We start from the raw sequence: 13,542 nt of genomic DNA on the forward strand, positions 1-13,542 counted from the left end.
ATTCGAATATAGTATTGTGGCTTTTTTCTTGATTTTTCTCAAAAGCTATAGACACAAGGCATTTGTATGTATAACAGACTTTGATGAAGTTTTGGTTCCAGTAACTCAAACACTTTAGTTTCCTATTTGACATGGCTTTTTATTGTCGTAGTCTCCTTCTTCTAGTTATGGTTCATCTTGCAAATGCTGACTTTGAATGTGATTACTGTTGTCTAAGAAATAAGTATTCATACATTACTCCCCTGGATATGATACTTCTTTTTTATTCTGAATTGCATTGGCTATTTTTATAGTACCAAATATGTGTTGAGTTTTGTGTTAATGTTTTTTAGTTATAAAAACAGGTTTGAGCCATTCTTTGCAAGTATCTCAAACTTATCTGAAGTGGAACTAATTAGTTTTGCACACAGATTGATGCTCTCTAGGCTATTTCTTTGAAATTTATCTTGTCACATAAGTCAGATGTCAAGGAGTTACGCTAAACTCCTTTTCCTGCCTAACTCCTAAAATGCCCTTTTCTCTTGTCTATATTTCTTAGACATAGTTACATTATAAGTAACATACATATTTAAAGTAGGTTAAAAAATACCAAGTGTCTCATAGGTAGAAACTTCTCATAGGTTCCACAAAAACTTATGGAACTAATAAATGACTTTAGCAATCTTGCAGAATGAAAAATATATGAAAGCCAATTCTATTTTTATATGCAAGCAATAAACAATCTATAGTTGAAAGGAAAATTTCAATTATAATAAATAGTATAAAAGGAAAAACAAACTCTAGACATTAAAAATGACAAAACATTGCCAAGAAATTGAGATCTAAATGAAGAAATATTGTATGTTTTTGGACTGAAAGACGGTATTTCTCAAATGGGCCAGTAAATTCAGTGCAAAATTCCAGCAAACTTTTCTAGAGAACTTAATAAGATGATTCTTAAATTTGTTTGGAAAGCAAGACTTAGAAAAGCCAAAACAATTTTGTAAAAACAAAGTAGGGAAGTACTTTGACGCCAGAACAATCAGGCAAGAGAAAAAAATACAAAGCATCCATATAGGAAAAGAAGTTGTCAAACTATCTCTCTACGCTGACAACATGATGCTATACCTAGACAACCCTAATGACTCTGCCAAAAGGCTTTAAAATGGATAAACAACTTAAGTTTCAGGATACAAAATCAACATACAAAAATCAGCATTTCTATACACCAATAATATTCAAGCTGAGAGCCATATCAAGAATGCAATCCAATTTACAATAGCCACACGCACAATAACTACCTAGGAATGCATGTAACCAAGGAGGTGAAATATCTCTAAAAGGTCGATTACAATACACACTGAAAGAAACAAATGGAAAATTATTCCATGCTTATGGATTTGAAGTATCAATATCATTAAAATGGACGTACTACACAAGGTATCTATAAATTCAATGCTATTCCTATCAAGCTGCCAATGTCATTTTTTTCCACAGAGTGGAACAGAATAGAGAATCCAGAAATAAAGCTGCACAACTAGACTCACCTGGCCTTTGACAAAGTTGATGAAAATTGGCAATGGAGAAAGTACTCCCCAGTCAATAAGTGGTACTGGAGTAGCTGGCTAGCCATAAGCAGAAGAATGAAACTCAAGATGGATTAAAGATTTAATTCTAAGGTCTCAGACTATAAGAATCCTAGAAGGAAACCTAGAAAATAGTATTCTGGGTATCGGCCTTGGGAAAATATTTATGCTCAAGTCCTCAAAAGCAATTGCAACAAAAACAAAAATTGACAAGTGAGAAACAGTTACTGCAGAGCAAAAGAAACTTTTATCAAGGGAGTAAACAGACAATCCACAGAATGGAGAAAATAATCACAAACTATGCATCTAACAAAGGTCTAATATCCAGAATCTATAAAGAATTTAAACAAGTAAAAAACAACTATATTAAAAAAAATGGCCAAAAGACATGAGCAAACACTTCTCAAAAGAAGACATACAAGTGACCAACAAATGTGAAAACATCCTCATCATCACTAATCATCAGGGATATGCAAATCAAAACCGAAATGAGATACATTTCACACCAGTCAGAATGGCTAGTATTAAAAAGGTAAGAAAACTACATGCTGCTGAGGCCGCTGTGAAAAGGGAATTCTAATACACTATTGGTGGGAATGTAAGTCATTCAGTTCAGCCACTATGGAAAGCAGTTTGGAGACTTCCCAAAGAACTTAGAACTGGCATTGTATCTGGCAATCCTATTACTGGGTATATATCCAAAGACAATAAATCATTCTACCAAAAAAGACATATGTATTAATATATGTTCATTGCAGCGCTATTCACAATAGCAAAGACACGGAGTCCACCTAGGTGTCCATCAATGGTAGACTGCATAAAGAAAATGTGATACATATATGCCATGGAATATTACATAGCCATAATAACAACATAATCATGTCCTTTGCAGCAATGTGGATGCAGCTGAAGGTCATTATTCTAAATGAATTTATGCAGAAACAGAAAACTAAATACCACATGTTCTCACTGAGAACTAAGCACTGGATGGATACTCATGGATGTAAATATGGCAACAATATACACTGGGGACTACTCGAGGAGAGAGAGGGAGGATGGCAACGTTTGACTATTGGGTACGATAGTCACTTCCTGGGTGATACGATCAGTTGCACCCCAAAGCTCAGCATTATGCAGTGTATCCATGTAACCTTCATGTGTACCTGCTGAATGTAAAATAAAAGTTGAAATTATCCTTTGAAATTGTAATTTCTGAAAGAAGAAATAGGAAAATTTATACTACCTGATTTCGAAATGTACTATAAAGCCACAATAGTCAAGATAGTGTGGTATTGGCTTAAGGATAGCTAGCTAGATCAGTGAAACAGAATAGAAGGTTTAGATATCAACTTAGATTTTTTACAGGGCACTTCAATGGAGAAAAGGGGAAATAACATTTGCTGCTGGGAAAACTGAATCCATATGCCAATACAATTAAAAAGCCTTCACACCATACACAAAAATTAAAATGTATCATAGAGCTGAATGCAATAACAAACCATTTAACTTCTAGATGAAAACGTGGGAAAAAATCCTTATGACCTTGAGTTAGGCAAAGATTTCTTAGATGCGACACCAAAAGCATTATTAATTTTAAAAATTATAAATAAATTTTACTTCATAAAAATTTTAATTTCAAAAGCACTATTAAATTTCAAAGGCGGCTGTGTGCAGTGGCTCATGCCTGCAATCCCAGCACTTTGGGGGGGTCAAGGTGGGTGGATGGCTTGAGGTCACGAGTTTGAGACCAGCCCAGCCAACATTACCAAACCCTGTCTCTACTAAAAATACAAAAATTAGCCAGGCATGGTGGTGTATGCCTCTAGTCCCAGCTACTTGGGAGGCTGAGGCACAAGAATTGCTTGAGTCCGGGAGGCAGAGGTTGCAGTGAGCTGAGATTTGCACCACTGTACTCCAGCCTGGACAATACTCCATCTCGAAAGAAGAGAGAGGAGGATGATACTCCATCTCAAAAGAAGAAATGAGAGAGGAGAAGAGGGAGAGGAGAAGCGAAGGGAGGGGAAGGGAGGGGAGGAAGAAAAGAAGGAAGTAAGGAAAAGAAAAGAAAGAAAGAGCAAACTATAGACTGGGAGAAAATACTTGCAATATCAAATAAGTAGCTTATATCCAGAATTTACAGAACTCTTACGACTCATTAAGATAATCCAATTAAAAAAGGGCAAAAGATTTGAATGGTATTTCACCAAACAAACTGTAAAACAAGCACTACTACCAAGGTGTTCAGCTTCATTAGTCATTAGGAAAATGCAAATTAAAATAAAGATGCCCTCCCTTTTTTCGCCTAATGGCTATGATCAGTAAAAGTGGAAATACCAATTGTTGGTGAGGATATGGAGAAACAAATGATCATACAATGCTGGTGGAATAAGGAATTGGTACACCCATTCTGGAAAACAGTTGGATATTTCTTAAATGGTAAAAAATAAATTTCCCAAATAACCCCCCAAATAACCCCCCAAATAATATGAATTACTTTTAAAGGAGATAAACACATTATATAACAATGTGAACAGCAGTTATCAGTCAGGCCAACACCAGTTATCATCAGTCTTCAATAATTCAAGGCTCCTTCTAACTCTCAGCTACTAAGATCCTTTTATGCACAAAGGTTTTGACACTAGAGATCATAGAAATAACATTTAATTGTGCATCTAAAGGCATGAGTTTAGATGCATGTTTAACTTTGGGGAAATTTAGCTAGAAAATCTCAATCTGAAGTCAGAGGATTTGAGATAATTTTTGATCTTTCCACTTTTGAGTTTCTAGGAATTGGGATTGAGATTTGATCATCTTACCTTACTCTGATTAAGAGTCATGAAATAGAACTTTATAAAGAGAAAAGCATTGGAATTAGAGCCATTACCTGTTTTACCTTAGGCAGATTATTTAAACTTTCTGATGCCTATGGCTCTTAAAATGCAAAATGAGAGGATTATAGGATTTCATAACTTCATAGTTGATCTGAAGATACTGTACACGTTAGATATGTAGTTGGTTGGTTTCCTTCTTCATATGTCTAGAAAAACTCATTTCATGCTCTGTTCTGAGAGACAGTCAATGCTCTTCAGAAACCCTAACGACAAAGAGCCGAACATGACCCAGAGAGAGGAATTTGAGAAAAAAATTTAATCACAAACAAGTTTAAATTTAATTTACTCACCCAGTGTTTTTAAATGTTCCTTTGGTAACAGCTTTAAGGAAGTCAACCATCTAGTCGATACTGTCTTTTCAGTGACAAAGTGTCAAGTACCTTATGAGGTGGACATTGTGTCTGGATCATTTTTGTAATGAAGTTCCTCTTTCCTTTGAGCTACATTGGTGATTGGTGATCCAGAGTTTTCTATTCATCCTCCCTGCTTCTATTCTTTTGGCTAGTACAGAACAATCTGTAGACAAGACAGCTAACAGTTCTTCCAAGTAATTTCTTAACAGTAAAAAATGAACACCTCCCAGGGTTCCTGAAATCATTCTTTTTATGTCTCTGATTCAAGCACTTTCACCACCCATCCTGTAGGTACTATTCTGTCCTCACCCACATCAGAAGACACTGAATATGATAGCAGAGAGTCAATTTTAGAATTGGCCTAGTCTGCTCAATGTGTTGATAATATTTCTCACTGTGGCCTTTTTACTATTTACTTGGACTTCTGGTTTGAGATGTTTCCACTCTGTTTGCAACCAGATTATTACTTAAGACTTTTAAATCCTTTATTCATTGGGTATAGGACCCATCTCTCCATTGTTCTTCCTTGGATCTTACATCTAGCTGAGAATAAGATGACATTAACTTACTTTGGTCTATGTCCTGGCCAGTCTTCAATAAGAAGTCGAGGAGTAAGAGGCTGAATATAGTCTATTTTTTTTCACATCACTGTTTCGTGCTGATTGACTAGCAGCTAGACTCAAGTGCCAGTTGTGACCATGTTTTCAGTGACACTCAAAAGACCATCTTAGATGTGGTATGGGTGTGATAATCCTTCCCTCCTTTCCAAATATATTCATGTCCTAATCCCTGGAACCTGTGAATATGTTATGTTACATGGCAAAGTGGATTTTTTAGATGTAATCAAGTTAATGAACTTAAAATAGATTATCCAGGTAGATCCGATCTAATCATATAATCCTTAAAAGCAGAAAACTTTTCCAACTTATGAGAGAAAGATGTGAAGAAAGAAGACGGGTCATAGAGATGCTACATTGCCAATTTTGAAGATGGAGGAAGGAAATTATGGAGCCTAGGAATGCAGGTGTCCTCTAGAAGATGGAAAAAGAAGGGAAATGGATGCTCCCCTAGACTCTTCAGAAAAGAAAACAGCCTTGGTGACACTCCGACTTTAGCCCAGTGAAACCATGTTGAACATCTGACTTCAGAAATGTGAGATAATAAATATGCTTATTCAGCTACCAAGTTGGTGGCAATTTAATGCAGCAATAGATAACTACTAATGCAATAATGAGGTTAATATTACTTTTGTTAAGCTACACTTATTCTTTAAATTAATGAAGTTATTATTTTTAAATTTTGTTTAGAGATAGCCAATGGAATAATTATAAGGATATAAATATGCTTATGGAACAAATTTAGGCACAGGAGAAAATTTTGATGGAAATACTGTCATTAGCTATTCAAAGAAATTCAGTGTCAATATTAGGTAATTTAAAGATCTTAATCTTTATCACTCCATGTTATATTTTAAAATAGATTAGATTATTCACTGTACCAAGGTGACTTTATCTCCTACAACACTTCAGTGTCGTTTTTGATTCATTTTTTTTATAGGTTTCACTGACTTTATTTCCCCCAAATGATTATTATCACTTCCAGCCCTACAAAATTGTGCCATGCATGTTGTTTACAAACTTCTCAGTTGACAGGTTTTGTGTGTTTTGACAAATTTGTCATGTAACAAACTTTCTCCCTTCCTGACTTTTTGGAGCAAGAAAGGTAGATTTCTTTGTTGATGTTGAAAAATGAATAAATGAAAATTTAATTTTCTATCCTTTTTATACTCAGAGTAGCACTTACATTACTACCTATAATAAAACCTGAACTCTCTGCTAAGGAAAACTATCACCCACAATCACTCATCTCCCAAAATGAAGAAGTGCAAGGGAGCCCTAATTTGATTTTTCTTATAAGTCTTGGGGAAAGTTGCCATTTGAAAATTAACTTGATTTCAAAATGAGGCATTGATTTAGAGACAGATAACATTTTAAAAATTTATCCTTTTAATTCTTGAATCAGTAAGGACAATATTTTGCTGTTTATTGGTATAAAACAGCCCTGTCCCAGGTATACAAGGGTATACGTAAGTCTGTAACACCATTAGCTACAGTGAATTTACTAGACAGCATAGCAAAATAGGATTAACTAAAGATATATTTTTAATAAGAAATACTTTGAAATAACATGAAACCAATGAAGAGTTGACTGTACAATTTACTCAAAATATCAACATATGTCAGCTCATGTGTAAATTACACTAGGTCATTCTAAACACAGCCATGTGCTCAGGAATGTGTGAAATAACTCATAAGCTATTCTCTAAGGGGGTGTACTAACAACTTCCAAAAGTACCCCAGATATTTGGTCATAGATAAGACAGATACTTTAAGGCAACCTTCCAAGTAAATGTAAACTTTTCTAAGTGGCCTTTCCAGTAATGTATTACTACTGTGAATACTCCGTACTTATTTGTAGTGCTGTTGGATATTTTTTTTTGTAGCACATTATCACACTAATCATCATTTTGTAAAAAAAAAAAAAAACAGCATAAAAATCCTGCAATTATAAAAATGTCTGGGGTGCTTTTACTCATGGACATAAAGCAGGCACTTTCTGTTGACATATCTGCAAATCCTAAATGTTTTCTCCTTATAGTGTTTATCTTTAGCCAGAATTGTTTCTAATATTGTTTGTGTTCTAAATACTTTTCGCATATTGAGAAATAATTTGCCTAAAATTTGTCTAATTTAAATCTGAGTTTAGAATTTCTTTTCATAGGTCATATTCTACAGAAGCATTAAAAATAAATAGTGCTACTCTTTGAACATTTTTCAACATGATGACATTTTTTCTGTCTGTTATACCTTTCTCCAAAACAGTTTTCAGAGCATATGAACTAAACTGACTATACTGGAGAAGTGGATACAGGCCATTATAGGGTCCCCTTGTTGTGACCAACTTGTTTCATTTAATCTCCTTCTTAGCCTTATAATTGGCAGAGACCACCAAGTAGTTATCTGGATTCATGTCCTTTAGAGTTGGAGATTTGCTTTGGATAGGGGATGTTTTGCCATCCACACGGGAGATCTGCAGCATTCGGCAGGGGTCGTGTTTCAACAAATACCCTGCAAAAGTTTCCCAGCCTCCTCCCACACGGACCATGACATGTTTGTTGTGCAGCATCTGAAATGAAAAAACATTAGAAGTGTTAAATTTGCGAATTCTTACAGTATCCTGAATCAAACCCTGGTTCTAGTGAAATTAATGTTTTGGTTCCTATTTCATGAACCATTGTTTTTCTACTTGGTGCACAATGTCTGAGTTAGCATACAGTCTATGAAGGAAGTGCTGTTTTTTCTATGGAAGTGGATTAAGGATAAACATCCTCAGAACCCAGCTTGGCTGTGCTATGGGAAACAGCACCTATGTATAATTCTTTGGTTTAATGTGCCTGGAGGTTTCTCTCTGACATTTAATGTTCTATTACAGTTCTTATCACTGCCTCTGGTTCCTACCTACTGACTCAGCTTGGTGCTCCATTTCTCCCAGTGGGTTATTCTCCTCTGAGTCAGGATTTTAAAGACCATGGAAATGTCTGCTATTGAATTATAATGCTAAGATTCAGACAAATATTCAATACAAAATAACATTGAAAATGCACTAAAAAAATTACTGGAGTTTTGCCCAGTCATTGTCTGAGCCCTTGAAGGCAAGGTGTTTTTGAATAGGCAAACATCTACGTTTTTCTTTATTATTTTTCTTCCTAATCTTTGTAGAATATGGCTTTTAAAACAAACAAACAACTTACGTCTAGGACCAGGAGCCATCTAGAGCTCCAACTTAACCAAGTTATTGATTTAAATGTGAAGAATGCATGAATCTTTCTATCTAGCAAAAATATGTTACGGAGGTTTGGCATTGAAAGCCAAAGAATTTGTCATCGGCTTCTTTCAAGTATCAGAAAATTTACTATTAAGAGGTAATGTCGCATAATCATCAAAGACCCTGCTGACTCCCTCTCCCCCTCTCCTGCCCACTATGTTATGGATACATATGGGCACCATAATGTTGGGAAGAGGATGTGATTGTGAGAGGTCTGGGAAGTCATATCATAGAGGCTACAGCATCTGTTTCAATTCTTCTTACTCTGTGTCAGCTTGAGATCTAGACTTTTTTTGACTCCCAGCCAGTGGGAGATGACTTGTGTTCTTACCCCTTTATGTAGGTTTTGATGAAGGTTTTGGACCCGCTTTCTATATGCCTGTATCTAAAATTTATACATGTGTATTTGGGGGTTTCACAGAATCTCATTTTTGTGGTTGACATGAAGTGGTTTTCAAAATCAAATATTGTACCAACTAATAAAAATTTAATAAAAAATAGTAATTAAAACTAATAGATTTATAAGAATTAAGTGTATTTCTACTGGTTATTCTCATTTAGAATATTAGAATTTCATAAAGTGAAACCAGCAGAACTGTCCCATAGAACTGATGTTTTTGGTTTATTTTGAATAAACATAGGAATTGACCCTCCCAGTCTTAAAATTTGAGAAAATTACAATTGTCTTATTTGTGTTCCCTTCTCAGGAAACCAACCAGCAGGCTCCCATATAGTATGAAGGAGCTGAAACTCACTAGATCACCGCATCTAGACAATGAGACCTCAGATCCCTCCTCTGTTGTGATTGCCTAATGGACTATCTGCTCCCTGTTGACCAATTCCTCTTCCTTACCCCTCCCTAATTCCTGTTTTCATGGTTACATTTCTTTCCTGGTATATAAAACCTTAATTTTAGTCCATCAGGGAGATGGACTTGACACTGATAACCCAGCTCTCTGGCTGCAGCACCCGAATAAGGCCTTTTTCCCTGGCACCTGAATAAGGCCTTTTTCCCTGGCAATACTCATTGTCTCAGTGACTGGCTTTCTATGCAGTAAGCAGCAGGACCTAGACAGAACGTCTGGCATTTCAGTAACAAAGGGACCTTAGAACACATCTTCCAGCTGGAAGTCTTCAAACTTATTTTAGTATTGGAATGTACTCATTAAATAAAATCTCAATAAGAATCACTGAAATAAAAGCAGATAAAAAGAGAGTTTAGCTTGTAACTACTTTGCCTTTCCTGGCCCTGCCAGTGGTACTGAAATTGGCTCAAGTGTCCCACAGAACTAATATTTACTTATATAAATAAATATAGAAATTGAAAACTTGAAACTTAAATTTGTCTCATCTGAGTTTCTCCTTCAGCAAACTGACCTTTGGTTAAGGAACAGATGGTACAAGATAATTAGATGCCAGACTCCTTCCCCTCCCTAAAATTCCTGTTTTCCTGTATGTAGCTACATTCCTTCTCCACTACAGAAACTCTGAATTTTAGTTGATTGCTAAAATGAATTTGAGACTGATTTGTTCTTCTTGGCTGCAGCACCCAAATAAAGCCTTCTTCCCTGGCAATACTCATTGTATTAGGGATTAACTTTCTGTGTACCAAGCAAGAGGGCCTAACCCCTGGTGTTTCGGTCACAGTACCATGCTGTTTTACAGATGCAGACACTGAGAACCAGATCTTAGGACCTAAGTAAATCAAATAAAAGATCTGATTCTCAGTGTCTGATTCTGGAAAACAAGAACCTGACTGGAATCAGGTTGGACTGGAGCCAGGTTCTTAGCACCTGATTCTAGTTTAGTGCTTTTCTCTTGACAGTTTTTACTAAAGAAATAAAATCAACTAGGACTTTTATAATTTCATCCACATATTCATAGTCCCACATGTTTCTGCATGAGTCTCTACTGCCAGCTTCCAAAACTTAAAGTCACTGGGACAAAAACTGCAAAGGCCAATGTCAGAATAGCACTTTGATTCTCCCACTGTTCTAGAGAGCAACTTTGCCTATTGTTGAAGTTCTGGCACTTCCTAGCTCTGCAACTTACGTTTAAGAGTTGCCTCCAAATATCCTCAGTTTCAATGCCCCTGGCAAAATGCCCAAGTTCAATTCAGTGCTTGTGAACAGACCATTTCAACCAGAAAGAACCACCAGTCAGAACGGTTTTTAAACAATTCTGGGAAGCAGTGACAGAAACATTTTTCAGCCTGGAGTATACTGGCCATTTAGGCACAAATTCAGTTTACTAATTTCTTAATGAATCCATAGTACTATGCAAAGTGGATACAGCATGAAACAGAGTCATACAGAATATGAATAACACAGGAATTAAATTTCTGCTCACCTCCTCTTCCACATCCTTTCTACTGCAGATGTTGGTCTCAGTCCAATATTCTTACCACAGTCAATAAGGGAGGATTAGCCAGAAATACTTAAAATGTATTTAGGTTCACTTTCCTGCCTTGGTAAGTGGAGTCTAATGGACATAATTGTATTTTTGTGAATAACATTCATCTCCAAAGTCTAGCTTCATTATGTGAACGTTCCTTTAATAAGAACTACAGTTGGAGGAGGCATACAGATTTGTTGATTGATTTTGTGTGATTGGTGGGTGGAGGAATCTATTTGTTGCTTTCTCATTTTGAAACCCGAATCTAGGGGTTTCATGAGATCATCTCATCCTTTTGAAACTTGCCCAAGTGTCCCATAGAACTAATGTTTATGATTTCTTTTGAATAAACATAGACATTGACCCTCCCAGTCTTAAAATCGGAGAAAGTTAGAATTGTTTTATCTGAGTTTTTTCTCAGAAAACCAACCATCAGGCCTCCCAGATAGTGTCAAGAAACTGAAACTTACCAGATTATCACATCTAGACAATAAGGGCCAGACACCTCACCCATCATGATTGCCTAAGGGACCACCTACATCTTGTAACCAACTCCTCCTTACTCATTCCTAATTCCTGTTTTCCTACACATAGTTACATTTCTTCTCTGCTCTATAAACCACTAATTTTAGTCAGTTGAGATGGATTTGGGACTGATCTCCCATTCTTGGCTGCATCAACTGAAAAAGCCTTCTTTCCTGGTAACATTCATTGCCCAGTGGTTGATTTTCCATGCAGAGAGCAATAGGACAAAGACCAAATTGCTGATCCATTGGGAACAATTTGCCTTTGATTGTGGTTCTGTATTGGAGAGATGTTTTTCTCCAAGATATGAGCCGACCTTCTTCCACTCCCAGACTTTTAAAGGAAATAATGAACAGACAATTTATACCTATATTTTTGAAACATGTTCCACAAAAATAGAGAATTGTTTTAGAAACAGATGCAACTTCCTGTAAAACATTTACAGGAGACGTTGCTTTATATGCACACCTTAGGAATGGGATATTACTAACAGTAAAATCAGATATCATAGGTTTCTTTCTTTTGGAAGATTTCTATTAGGTATCAGCCTTAGTAGTCTGTTTGGTTTTTCCAATTATTGGAAAAACAGTTTCTATTTTTCCTGATCTCCTCTATGGACCTAGTCACTGCTCTGTAGGTTGGGTCCTTATACATTTATTAGAACTATAAAATGCTTCTCTCTTGCTTTGAAGGAGTTGTTTTTTCCTTTTTCTTTGCTTTTCTGTTTCTAAGCTACACTGGGGGAAAAAAAAAGAGAAAACATACATAAACACACTATTGCCTTTCACTGAATGCTTCCTTGATGTTGTATATGACAATCATCTAAGCATCCATGATTCATGTACTTACCCATAATACTTAAAACCAAAAGGACTTTCTACAATTTCAAAGAAGAACATTGATTTCATATCGAAGAGGAGTAATTGTGGAAGCCATTACCTTTCCTCATGCCTCATTGTGGCTACTCTTGGGAGATGGAAGGGTTTTAGGTCAATATTATCAGGTTTCCACAGCAAACATTACCACCCCTCTCCATGAAATTGGTGGCCCTGTCTAAGAATATACTCTAGAAAACAGATTTTCAATTCTGAGTCATTCTTGCTGAAGTCTCAGACCTGAACACTATAATTTGCTAAGAAAGCCAGTGGCTAAGCTGTTCAAAAGTTTCAAGCATGGGTTAAGACGTTAGGGTTATATGAAACATAAGTGTTGGCAAGAATGTGGAGAAAAGGAAACATTTACACACTATTGGTGGGAATGCAAATTAGTAGAGCCATTATGAAAAACAGCATAAAGGTTCCTCAAAATATTAAAAATAAAGGTACCATATGATCCAGCAATCCCACCACTAGGTATATATATACAAAGAAATGAAATCAGTATATCAAAGAGATATCTGTACTCTGATGTTCACTGCAGCACTATTCACAATAGCCACCATAGGGAATCAACGTATATCTCCATTAATGGATGAATGGATAGAGAAAATGTGGTATATATATACAATGGAATACTATTCCGCCATAATACAGAAGAAAATCTTTTTGTTTACAACAACAAGAATGAACCCAGAGGACATTGTGTTAAGTGAAATAAGCCAGGCACAGAAAGACAAAAATACCACATGATTTTGTCAGAGGCATTTGAACAAGAGCAACTCCATCTTGAATAAGGACTAGGTAAGTTTACTCTATGGACTCATCCAAGAACCCTCTATTGAAGTCTGGATCTGGACCCCTTTTCTGTAGCAATTTCACTCATATGTGGAATCTAAAATGCTGATCTCATGGAAGTAAAGAATGGTGGTTGCTAGATGCTGGAGTGGTTGGTGGATGAGGGTCATAGGAAGATGTTGGTCAAAGGACATATAATTACAGTAAGACAGGAGGAATAAGTTCAAGAGATTTATTGAACTGCATGTTGACTATA

At 36.0% G+C, this 13,542-nt stretch overlaps 1 protein-coding gene across 5 annotated transcripts in view; it reads right to left on the reverse strand.

Moving 5' to 3' along the window:
* Positions 1–6,750: 6,750 nt before the first annotated feature.
* The window catches only part of GAS2 (growth arrest specific 2), a 139,575-nt gene continuing 132,783 nt past the window's right edge, over positions 6,751–13,542 (reverse strand). For 3 of the 5 annotated variants that reach the window (XM_064365099.1, XM_064365098.1, XM_064365100.1), the window contains exon 9: positions 6,751–7,995. In XM_064365099.1, coding sequence (XP_064221169.1) covers positions 7,777–7,995 — 219 coding nt within the window. In that variant the 3' untranslated portion in view covers positions 6,751–7,776. The remainder of the gene's footprint in view (positions 7,996–13,542) is intronic. The other 2 variants (XM_064365102.1, XM_012456475.3) reach the window with 2 other exon arrangements.

Source organism: Aotus nancymaae, unplaced genomic scaffold, assembly GCF_030222135.1.
Source record: "Aotus nancymaae isolate 86718 unplaced genomic scaffold, 86718_ANA_hifiasm-v0.15.2.pri h1tg000059l, whole genome shotgun sequence".
NCBI classification, from domain to species: domain Eukaryota; kingdom Metazoa; phylum Chordata; class Mammalia; order Primates; family Aotidae; genus Aotus; species Aotus nancymaae.